General features: G+C 46.6%; 1 protein-coding gene across 3 annotated transcripts in view; it reads right to left on the bottom strand.

Annotated features, from left to right (window-relative positions):
- The window catches only part of CSAD (cysteine sulfinic acid decarboxylase), a 32,749-nt gene that overhangs the window by 16,746 nt on the left and 3,627 nt on the right, over window positions 1–12,376 (bottom strand). For 2 of the 3 annotated variants that reach the window (XM_081848946.1, XM_081848947.1), the window contains exons 2-6: window positions 6,546–6,698; window positions 6,229–6,355; window positions 4,586–4,676; window positions 2,503–2,609; window positions 636–751 (exon numbers count right to left, since the gene is read on the bottom strand). In XM_081848946.1, the coding sequence (XP_081705072.1) occupies window positions 636–751; window positions 2,503–2,609; window positions 4,586–4,676; window positions 6,229–6,355; window positions 6,546–6,671 (567 nt within the window). In that variant the 5' untranslated portion in view covers window positions 6,672–6,698. Of the gene's footprint in view, window positions 1–635; window positions 752–2,502; window positions 2,610–4,585; window positions 4,677–6,228; window positions 6,356–6,545; window positions 6,699–10,642; window positions 11,777–12,376 lie in introns of those variants that run through there. The other variant, XM_081848945.1, reaches the window with a different exon arrangement.

Genomic DNA, 12,376 nt, shown 5'->3' with positions numbered 1-12,376 from the left:
TGGTTCCCTGTAACCTCACTTCTCGCAGCGAGGGAACCGCCAGAAGGCCCTCAAAGCTGGATCTCAGTGTCTGGGCTGAATGATGGGGGTGGAGACACTCCTTCAGGTATACAGGAATGAGGCCGTTTAGGGCTTTAAAGATCAGCACCAACACTTTGAATTTTGCTCGGAAACATACTGGGAGCCAAGGCAGGTCTCTCAGGACCAGTGTTATATGGTCCCGGCAGCCACTCCCAGCCACCAGTCTAGCTGCCGCATTCTGAATTAATTGCAGTTTCCGAGTCACCTTCAAAGATAGCCCCACGTACAGCGCATTGCAGTGGTCCAAGCGGGAGATAGTTAGAGCATGTAGCACTCTGGCGAGACAGTCTGCAAGCAGGTAGGGTCTCAACTTGTGTACCAGATGGAGGTGGTAGACAACTGCCCTGGACACAGAATTGACCTGCGCCTCCATGGACAGCTGTGAGTCCAGAATGACTCCCAGGCTGCACACCTGGTCCTTCAGGGGCACTGTTACCCCATTCAGGACCAGAGAGTCCTTCCTTCATTTGGGTGGCCTCAGGAAAGACTGCAGCACAGTCAAATATCAGGCAGCAAACAGACAGACAAACAAACAACTCAGGAGAATAACATACCTCCTGCGAAGTGAACACTGCCAGTTTCGGTATTGCCCAGTTACCCTTCTGCTTGCAATCTGGGAAGCGGTGGTATCGTGCCACGTTCATGGCATACATGTTGGAAATTGAGCCCCCTGCAAAAAAAAGAGCCCAGAGAGATCATGGTCTAAGGTTATTTATTTCTATGCTATTTAATGCACTCATAGCCAGGTATATGTGTATGCCTTAATTCTGTAAGAACACAGCAAAGATGCAGAATATATCATCAGGTGCAGATTTCAGCTTCCATTAAAACAAACCAACACAAAAAAAAATCAACAAGGGAGCAAGTTCCTAGCCTTCATGGCTGTGAAGGTTTGTTGTCGTTTAGTCATGTCTGACTCTTCGTGACCCCATGGACCAGAGCACGCCAGGCACTCCTGTCTTCCACTGCCTCCCGCAGTTTGGTCAAACTCACGCTGGTAGCTTCAAGAACACTGTCCAATCATCTCGTCCTCTGTCGTCCCCTTCTACTTGCGCCCTCCATCTTTCCCAACATCAGGGTCTTTTCCAGGGAGTCTTCTCTTCTCATGAGGTGGCCAAAGTATTGGAGCCTCAGCTTCAGGATCTGTCCTTCCAGTGAGCACTCAGGGCTGATTTCCTTCAGAATGGATCGGTTTGATCTTCTTGCAGTCCATGAGACTCTCGAGAGTCTCCTCCAGCACCAGAATTCAAAAGCATCAATTCTTCGGCGATCAGCCTTCTTTATGGTCCAGCTCTCACTTCCATACATCACTACTGGGAAAACCACGGCTTTAACTATACGGACCTTTGTTGGCAAGGTGATGCCTCTGCTTTTTAAGATGCTGTCCAGGTTTGCCATCGCCTTTCTCCCAAGGAGCAGGCGTCTTTTGTTACAAAGCAGGCGATGTTTGTTACGTCTGTGAAGGTTACAAATGGACAATGGCTTCTAAAATCTCAGAAGCCAGAGGAGGAATGAAAGAAGATTTCCAGTGGATAGGGAAGCAGTGAAACACTTGACCGGTTGCTTAGCCATCCCCATTACTAGCAAAACCAGAATAAAATATACAAGTAGTCAAGAATCCATGCTAAGTCAGAAGCAGCAGAGAAGAGAGAGCATGAAGATTGCCTGCTTTCACTTATAAATCAAATATCAAGAATCAATATGGGATTCCTAAAGCAAAACTCCAAGTTGTTTTCGGTGCAACAAGTTGCAGACCAGAGTCAGCCATAGCCATTGTGGTGGCCTTGAGATGTTATTTGACTACAAATCCCATCATTTCAGACCATTGTCCAGGTGGGCTTAAATCTGCTTCAAGTGAGACACAAGATCTACCCACTCTGGAAGAATGGCAGATGAAGATGATCGACTATACGGGACTGGCAGAAATGACCGGCAGAATCCGAGACCAGGGAAAAGAGTTGGCGGAAGAAGATTGGAAGAAATTTAAAGACTATTTACAGAAATACTGTAAAATTAATGAATGCTAGAATGATGTTGGATAGAAATTAAGTGGTTTCCAGCTGTAATGCTTAAGAGATATGGAAGAAAAAAAAAGGTTTAGAAATAAGTAACAACTAATGGTGAGGATTTGCTGAACTAACATTCTGAATTGGAATACAAGAAAGGAAGGTATGAGGAGGTCTGGAAAATATGTTAAAAGAAAATAATGAAAACGTTATTTGTTTTTAATTATTTTTGTATTTTTGTATTTTTGTTGTTCTATTTTGTTGTTTTGTTTTGTTTTGTATTGTGTTGTTTTTTGAAAACTTTAATAAATATTCTTTTTTTAAAAAAATCTGCTTCAAGTGGACAATATACAGCCCTCTGTAAAGGTACTGCTGCAGATTTGACCAAGAATATCCAGAAAGGACTATCACTCACCAGGGCTGAAGAGCCCATCCCCTTCCTCCCAGCCAATCAGCTCCCGCAGCTTCTTCAGAACCACCTCCTCCATCAATACAAACACAGGGGCGATCTCATATGTGTACCTAGAACACAAGGTGAGATGACGTTTTGGTCCAGGGTCATATACCTGCAATTGTAAGTCGCAAGTAGGTATCGGGGAGTTTCACCTAGGAAAGGTGCCTAGGAAGTAAAAAGTGGTCGGCGAATGGTTGGAGGGACATTGGCAGGCCTATCAGGAATCCAAGGAATTATACTGTACTATTATAATTATACTGAGACCTTCATCCCTTAGCAGGGCACACATAGCCGCTGAAAAAAATATTATTTAAATGGAAAAAAAAATTAACAAAAGTAAAATGGTTCACAAAATGACCTGGGCATAGTTCTACCACTGAACTATTCTGACAATCTCTTTCCGCAGGGATAGACAATCACACTATGAACAGACATGCTCTCTGAGGTATGGAGGAAGCTTTGAATTTTGAGTGCTCTGAAACGCCATGCCTCCACAACAGAGCCCAACAGTGCAATACCTGCTCATAAGTCCTACTGATTCCCCCTGAGAAGTGTGTGGTGTTTAAGTAATGCAGTGTGCAGAATATATGTAACAAACTACCAGATATGAGGAACTGCATGAGTGCTGACAGCCAACATCTATCTCTTTAGCTTGGCGGGGTGGGGGAGTGCAAGCATGATGTCCTGTCCTATGATATCACCACCTGAGGGCTTAGCTAGGGCTGTTCTGGCTTAATCATAGCACTGTAGAGTTGGAAGGGACCCTGAGGATCATCTAGTCCAACCCCCTGCAATGCAGGAATATGCAGCTGGTCCATACAGGGATCGAACCTGCAACCTTGGCGTTATCAGCACCATGGTCTAACCAACTGAGCTATCCAGGCATATATAGTTGCTGCTTGCCATGGATGTGAATATGTGAATACAACTGCGTCATGTTTCTACCCCACAACTTTGCGTTATCAGAAATATGTAGTTTGCCTGCATCACAGGAGGTGGCTCACTAAGAAAACTGCTATGCTCTCTTCCTTCCAGGATCAAGGATGGAATTAGTGAGGGAGGAAGAAGAAGAGTTTGGATTTGATATCCCGCTTCATCACTACCCTAAGGAGTCTCAAAGCAGCTAACTATCTCCATTCTCTTCCTCCCCCACAACAAACACTCTGTGAGGTGAGTGGGGCTGAGAGACTTCAGAGAGAAGTGTGACTAGACCAAGGTCACCCAGCATCTGCATGTGGAGGAGCGGGGAAGTGAACCTGGTTCACCAGATTACGAGTCCACCGCTCTTAACCACTACACCACACTGGGGAGGGGTTTTTGTGACGGTACTCGCCACTACAGAGTACCACGAATCTCTTTTTTGCTGCCCATGGCAGCCATTTTGTGCAGATACCCATGGCCCTTCTAGTTATATACCTCAATTTTTTTAACCTCAATTTTTTTAACCCCCCAAAAGCGCTAGATAGAGATACAGAGGTACCTCGGAAGTTGAACAGAATCCATTCCGGAAGTCCGTTCGACTTCCAAAACGTTCAGAAACCAAGGCATGGCTTCCGACTGGCTGCAGGAAGCTCCTGCAGCCAATCGGAAGCTGCAGAAGCCACGTCAGACGTTCAGGTTCCAAAGAACATTCACAAACCAGAACACTCACTTCCGGGTTTGCGGTGTTTGGGAGCCAAAATGTTCGACTCGCAAGGTGTTGAGGATCCAAGGTACGACTGTATATAGAAAGGGATAAGGATAGAAATATATACATAAAAAGACATGTATTTCAGAGTTGAAAGCTCTTTGGGGGAAAAGATTGTACGTACACTAAGACCACTTTTGCCTCTGGTAAAAAGTTCTGCCTTTGAAGAACCTGCAAACCCTGTTTGATTGCAGAGGACAAAAGAAATATGTGGGTACACCCTAGGAAGCAACACCCTAATCTACTCAATCTAACCATTTTCAGCTCTTTTTAAAACTATAATCCATACTGAGCCCAAGAGAGCCGCTGCAACCTATTTTAATGCCATAGTTTCATTAGAAAAGTGCAAACACATACTGGCTGGTGTTGAGCATCTCTGTGATCAGCCGTCCGGCCAAAGCATGGGGATCAAGTCCTGAAAACAACTGGTTGAAAAATCGTGGGTGACCTAAGAAAGAAAGAGAAAGAGAGTGTGTAGCTACGCTGAACTGAATCTACTTTGGATCAGTCTGCAGCACGATCACATCATACCAAATACAATTCTCTTTTTGGAAGTGGTGTGTGGGCAACACACTCTTTTACACAGGGCATGAATGAAATGTACAGCAGGAAGGCATTCGGGCCAGGCAATATCTGGTTTTCAACATCGTGATATATCACCAGCTAAACATCGTGATATACTGATATATCGCAATGTCTAAAATAAGGATGGAGCTATGTAGAGGCATTGGCTGGCTTCACAGTTTTTCCCCGCATCGTGATTTTTGCGTAGCGCGTGTGCACACAGACACATATCATGGTTCACAATATATTGCCAGGTCAAAAATTATGAAAATTATGCTTGTTTTCTGAAGCACTTATTACAGTGGTACCTCGGGTTAAGAACTTAATTCGTTCTGGAGGTTTGTTCTTTACCTGAAACTGTTCTTAACCTGAAGTACCACTTTAGCTAATGGGGCTTCCCGCCGCGCCATTTCTGTTCTCATCCTGAAGCAAAGTTCTTAACCCGAGGTACTATTTCTGGGTTAGCGGAGTCTGTAACCTGAAGCGTCTGTAACCCGAGGTACCACTGTACTTTGCCTCTGAACATAGGTACGCTGCTGTCTCTGTTTGCTGAAAAGATGCCAGAACGTGCTGTTTCCTTTAGGACATATTTACATAACCAGAGATATTTGTCTTGAATTCTGACCTCATGTGTACAAGGACAGTGAATTCAAGGGTGTTTTAGCCACACACCCTTGGCTCACAATTTTCATCGCCTTTGGGCTACTGTGCATATATAGGCTATATGAAATCCATGTGTCTTTACAATGGAGGCAATAGCCAGCTTGGTTATCAGGTCACTTAACATGCATAGGCGCCGACTCCATGGGACCTGAGGGGGCCCGAGCCCCCTCAAAAATTCGTTTGGGAGGGCTCCGCCCCCCCAATAATTTAAGAAAATTATTAGTTATATTATGCTTTGTAAAATCACAAAATTATGTTGGTATTTTTTATTTTCCTTGTTTGACGATCGTTACCTTTTAAAATACATTCAGTAATGAGTTAAAACAAAGCCACTCCCGATCTAGAGAGGGGGTGGGGTTGCGGGCTCTCGACCCATCAACAATCTCGCGGGGCTGGCGTCAGCCCCGCGAGAAGCGGGGATTCCCCCTAGCTCATTAATATTCACCGCCCACGGCGGCAGCCAATCGGCTGCCGCAAAGGGCGGGCCCTCACAGGTTCACTTAAGGTCAGGGCAGCCCGGGGCTCGCCCCTTTCGTTCCCCCAGCAGCAGCGGTTTGGAGGTCTTGGGCCCCCCCAATATTTTTTATAAGTCGGTATGGGCCCCCGCCCCCCCAATATTTTTTATAAGTCGGCGCCCCTGTTAACATGAGAAGCATCCTGTTTTGCTGCTTGAGGCCATGGAAACAAGACCTAACCGGAGCAGGAACTACATATTACTCCACATGCAAGAACTACGCAATTTCACGAATGAGCTGCTGGTGCCAGGCACTCACATGTCTTCACGCTGTATCTGATAACATCCCGGCAGCGGTCCAGCAATCTCTCCTGCGGCTCCCCTCCGTCTTTTAGATCCAGGTCCAGGATTTGCTGCAGCTCCTCAGGTTCCTTCCAATCACACACCTAACAAGGAAGGAAACAGGTTGGCCAGTCCGTATTGAAAAGTTCAGGCGGCATTCACATAAATGCTTGAAAGCCAAATGACATAGTCCCATCCTCACGTTATGCCAGTAATTAAGCATTGGATAAATACACCATTGCATAAGAACAACCCCCAAGATTATGTTGTGAGAATGAGCCCTGAAAGCCTTACCTTTTCAGAGGCATCCATCCCTTTCCTTACACCTTCCTCAAGCATGATCTGGAATGCTTTCTGCAGGAACTCTTCACCCGCCACCTTATCCAAGGCAGGACACAACAGGGCGTTATGTTCTGCCATTGTCAGCCACGCCTCCTACGCAGGTCTCTGCAGGTTTGGGCAACGTGAAGCAATAAGTCAGATCACCCTCAAAATCTTGTAAAACATTTCTAGGTAGTTATGATTAACCGGTCTACAATTTCTGTTACATGGATGAACAAACAAACAAATAAATAAAAGGTATAATAATAATAATAATAATAATAATAATAATAATAATAATAATAATTTATTTATACCCCGCCCTCCCCAGCCAAGGCCGGGCTCAGAGCGGCTTACAAGCAATAATAAAAACAAGATGAATGATTACAACTAAAAAACAAAAATAAAATACAACATTAAAATAATGGAACATTAAAATATTAAAATGTAGCCTCATCGCAGGAGGAGAAGGAAAAGAAAAAAAGAAAGAGAGGGAGGGAGGGAATCAAATTGGCTCCAAGCCAAAGGCCAGGCGGAACAACTCTGTCTTACAGGCCCTGCGGAAAGAAATCAGATCCTGCAGGGCCCTGGTCTCATGAGGCAGAGCGTTCCACTAGACCGGAGCCAGAGTTGAAAAGGCCCTGGCTCTGGTTGAAGCCAATCTAACTTCCTTAGGGCCTGGGACCACTAGGGTGTTGTTATTTATGGACCTTGAGGCTCTCCGTGGGGCATACCAGGAGAGGCGGTCCCGTAGGTACGAGGGTCCTAGGCCGTGAAGGGCTTTAAAGGTCAAAAGCAGCACCTTAAATCTGACCCTGTACTCCACCGGGAGCCAGTGCAGCTGGAAAAGCACTGGGTGAATATGCTCCCATGGCAGAGACCCCGTGAGGAGCCTCGCTGCAGCATTCTGTACCCGCTGGAGTTTCTGGGACAGCTTCAAGGGCAGCCCGCATAGAGCAAATTACAGTAGTCAAGCCTGGAGATGACCGTCGCATGGATCACTGTGGCCAGGTCGGGGCGGGAAAGGTAAGGGACCAACTGCTTGATGCGGCGAAGGTGGAAAAATGTTGCCTTGGCTGTTGCTGTAACCTGCGCCTCCATGGAAAGGGAGGCGTCAGGGATTACACCCAAACTCTTAACGGAAGGCAATGGCACTAATTGGGCCCCCGCAAGAGAAGGGAGTTGGTCCCTCATCCCCATGCCATCCCGACCTAGCCATAGGACCTCTGTCTTCGAAGGATTTAGTTTCAATCAGCTCCCACGAAACCATCCAGCCACAGCTTCCAAGCATCTGGTCAGTGTGTTCAGGGCCGAGTCAGTGTGGCCATCCATCAGCAGATAGAGCTGAGTGTCATCAGCATAGCCCAAAGCTCCGGATAATCTGGGCAAGGGGGCGCATAAAGATGTTAAAAAGCATCGGGGAGAGAATTGCGCCCTGCGGCACTCCACACACCAAGGAGTGGCGCGACGACATTTCCCTCCCTAGTGCCACCCTCTGTCCCCGACCAGAGATAAAAGAGCACAACCAGTTACGGGCTATGCCCTGTATCCCCACGTCTGCGAGGCGGTGGTCCAGAAGATCATGATCGACCATGTCAAAGGCTGCTGACAAATCTAAAAGGATCAGCAGTCCTGACCCGCCTCGATCCAGTTGTCTACGGAGATCATCTGTTAGGGCAACCAGAGCCGTCTCTGTCCCAAAACCAGGACGGAAACCGGACTGAAATGGATCCAATGCCGATGTTTCCTCCAGAAACCTACCAAGCTATTCAGCAACCACTCTCTCAATTACCTTACCCAGGTATGGAAGATTTGAAACTGGGCGGTAATTGGATAGGTCTAAGGGATCTAATGAAGTTTTCTTTAAGAGTGGACATAACACTGCTTCCTTCAGTTCCCCTGGGAATGTCCCCGTGTCAAGGGACAAATTGATAATTTTAACCAGGGGGGTCCACGCAACATCTGGACACTCCCTAATCAGCCAAGACGGGCACGGATCAAGGAGGCAGGTGGTGGGCCTACCAACTTGGAGGAATCTATCCACATCAGTAGGGAGTATCCAATCAAAATGGTCCAACACTGGACCTGAAGTCAGTCGAGGGGCCTCCAGTTCAGTCACTGTGTCTAAATTGGCAGGGAGGTCACGGCGGAGCAACAGGACTTTCTCCGCAAAAAAGCTCATGAATGCCTCACAGCTGTGGGTCGAATTTGTGCTTAAATTTGGTTGTCAATCTTGGCAATCTTGGAAGTCAATCTCGGCTTTCAGAGCGTAGTGATCAGACCATGGCACTTCCACAGTGGGGAGCATGATCACATCTATGCCAGCCCCAAAGATCAGATCCAGTGTGTGGCCTGCTTGATGAGTGGGGCCCAAAACAAACTGGGAGAGCCCTAGTGTTGCCATGGAAGTCACTAGGTCCAGAGCCTGTGAGGAGGGAGCGGCATCAGCATGGACGTTGAAGTCTCCCAAAACCAGTAGGTTTGGGAACTCCAAGGCCCAGCCCGCCACCACCTCCAGCAGGTCTGACAGGGTGACTGCAGGTGTGCTGGGTGGTCGGTACACTAGCCAGACAGCCAAGCTCTCCTTGGTGCCCCACACGAGACCAACACATTCAATGCCGGAGATCGCCGGTGATGGCAGAGCTCTGAAAGAGCAATCCTCCCGGAATAACAACGCTACTCCTCCCCCCCCGACCCACAGTCTGCGATTGATGGAGGACAGAGAAACCTGGGGGTGTTATCTCATGTAGGGAGACTACTTCGCCTTCCCGTACCCAGGTCTCCGTCATGCAAGCCAGGTCAATCCCTGCGAGACAAAAAAAGTCACGCATGGTGGCGGTTTTGTTGCCTATGGACCTGGCATTGCACAGCACCAATGACGGAGGTGTGTAATCCTTGCTCTCCCTACCCTCATCCCTTGGGATGGGGCGTAGATTGGAAGGGGTTCAAGGATCACTGCATCTCGAAACCCTTTGCCGATAGAGATATCTAGCCCCACCGCCATTCCTCCCTAGCCCTTCAATTGTGGAAATCCCAGATCCCATAATAGCCTCCCCAATAGATGGGTAACATCCCCTCAATAACAAGTCATCCTTGGGCCAGGACTCCTGGGTCAAAATGGTATGGGAAAGAGGTGGAGGCACTAGTAAGGTATATCATTTCATTGGCGTGTTATATACCCCAGAATACACTGCAATCTATACCATGTTCCTGATCTGAAACATCACTCTTTACTTTTGCTTGGGGAAAGTTAAAGGTAAAGGTGAAGGACCCCTGACAGTTAAGTCCCGTTGCAAACGACTCTGGGGTTGCGGTGCTCATCTCGCTTTACTGGCCGAGGGAGCCGGCATTTGTCTGCAGTTTTTCCGGGTCATGTGGCCACCATGACTAAACTGCTTCTGGTGAAACCAGAGCAGCGCACAGAAACACCGTTTACCTTCCTGCCACAGCGGTAGCTATTTATCTACTTGCACTTTGACGTGCTTTCGAACTACTAGGTGGGCAAGAGCTGGGACTGAACAACGGAAGCTCACCCCGTCGTGAGGATTCGAACCGCCGACCTTCTGATCGGCAAGCCCAAGGCTCAGTGGTTTAGACCACAGCACCACCCGTGTCCCTTGGGGAAAGTTAGTACTTTTTAAAAAAGGAACTAGCTCCCTCAATCCTTGTCTATGCTAATTTACAGTGCAATCATAGGCAGGTTCATTCAGAAGCAGGTCCCACTGAATTCAATGGGACTTACTTCCAGGTAACAGAATCATAGCGTTAAAGGAATATCCCTCCCCTCCTTGCATTATTACATTTCAGAAAAGTTCGCCTCACCCTATCGTCTAAAAATGGCAGACACTAGTAAGGTTTCATCCTGCTCCAAGTGCACACACCACTTTAAAGCATATATTTGCAGCCACACTTACTTTTTAAAAAATGGAAATTGATATTTTCAGTATAATAAATTCTGTGCCAACCATCACATTCTATATCACCCTAATGATTACTATAGCCACCTCCCTCTGGCCCTAGTTTTTAGCTTGATGGTTTTATCACCCAAAGTGCCGCTCGTTTGACCGGACCTCTTTGCTGTTTCTCTCTGGTTTTTCTCTGTGGTGACTCTCCTTTGGCGTCCAGCAGACCTCTACTCTCCAAATAGTATTCAGGACGACTCCCTTGCTTTCCTCAGAGGGATCATTCCAGAAAGAGCTTTAAATCCACTCCTTTGGTCTCTTCTAAAACCAAGCTCTAGTTAGCTGTGAAAACTCTTACACAGATAGATCATCTTGCAGAGGTTATTTCCCTATGTCACTGGAATGTGGCGGGGGGGGGGGCGTTGAGGACAGCAGACATTACGCCCAATTGCTATGGTTACCTGCTCAATCCTGCACGGATCTCCACTGATTTCAGGGACAAAGTACAAAGGCAGTATAACCTGTGATACACTGACAAGTATCATTATGTACACCAGGGGTAGTCAACCTTTTTATACCTGCCGCCCACTAATGCATCTTTCTTGATGGTAAAATTTCCTTACCGCCCACCAGTGCTCGATGGGTTCAGCTTCTGCTGTAGAACCCCCTACCGCCCACCTGGAATCCTGAAACGCTCACTAGTGGGTTAACAACCCGTGGAGTACACAGTGGGAGTGGAGATTTACATGTACAAACCAGGCAGGTGTGCTTCTCATGTCAGAAAAGCAATTTATTTCAGGTACTGAGGTGCTTTGTGCTGCTTTGTTTTGTTTTGCTTAGCCCTAAAAGTTCAGGATGAGTCCTGCTAAGGGCTTTTTGAGAGGCCAAACAAAGCACTTGCAACCATATTTGCCAATAGAAGCATTAGCTGTGTGTGCCTATAATTGTTCTACATCTCCTATTCTCATCTAATAGGGGCAGTATGTGCGAATAGGGTTGCCAGCTCTGGGCCTGAGCTTTATCAGCAACTGAATCTCTATTTGTTTGGTTGTAAGTCACTTAGTGTTGCCCTGAACAAGATAAACTGACTAACAAATTTAACAAAATAAAAAATAATAGCAATATGATGCTTCCCTCCATGCAGTGAAAAGCTTCACCAACGGACTTTGAGGAAGCCCTGGAGTAAGGAATATTGAAATTAACTGGAGGGTTGTGCAATTCTTGTTAAGTGATTCAGTTTGTGTCCTGTAGCACAGGATGTCCTCAGCCTTATCTGACTTGCAGAGCCATAAAATAAATTGCTATTGGCTGTTACTGTTGTCCCGCACCTAGACTTGTGTTTATAGCAAATTATGTACTGGCTCTCCTTCCTCACAGTTCACTTAAGGCAGGGATATTTCAACAACAGAGTTTTAAAGTTGTGACAAAGTGGTGGGTTTTCTAGATAAGAACATACGTCACTCTTCACTCTCACAGTTAAAAAGATAAGAGTGCTATCCAGTTAAATAATACTGAATTTGAGCCCAAGGATTTTGATGAGTATTCCAAGTATTATTAACAGTTCCCTGAACAAAGGGCAAACAATCCCTTATTGCAACTGCAGGATAGCTCAGGTAAGAGTTGGTCATCAAGGATGCTTTTTGGGGCAATGCAGGTTACACCCGATGCATCAGTACACTCAAGATGCCATCACTGCCCTGTACAGTAGCAGACAGAGACCATCAAGTTCATCATGTGACAGCTTCTGACTGATCAGCTTGACGTTTTGCATAAGAAGCTATTTTTTCAGATGCTTATGCTTCTCCTAACACATACTCACTGCCGGATTTATGTATAGGCTAAGTAGGCTGAAGCCTAGGGCCTCTAAATCTAGGGGGCCTTTCCAGCCCTCCTGCTGCCCAG

This window comes from Podarcis erhardii (assembly GCF_964252035.2).
Source record: "Podarcis erhardii genome assembly, chromosome: 2".
Lineage (NCBI taxonomy): Eukaryota > Metazoa > Chordata > Lepidosauria > Squamata > Lacertidae > Podarcis > Podarcis erhardii.
This window is presented reverse-complemented; position numbering and strand designations above follow the sequence as displayed.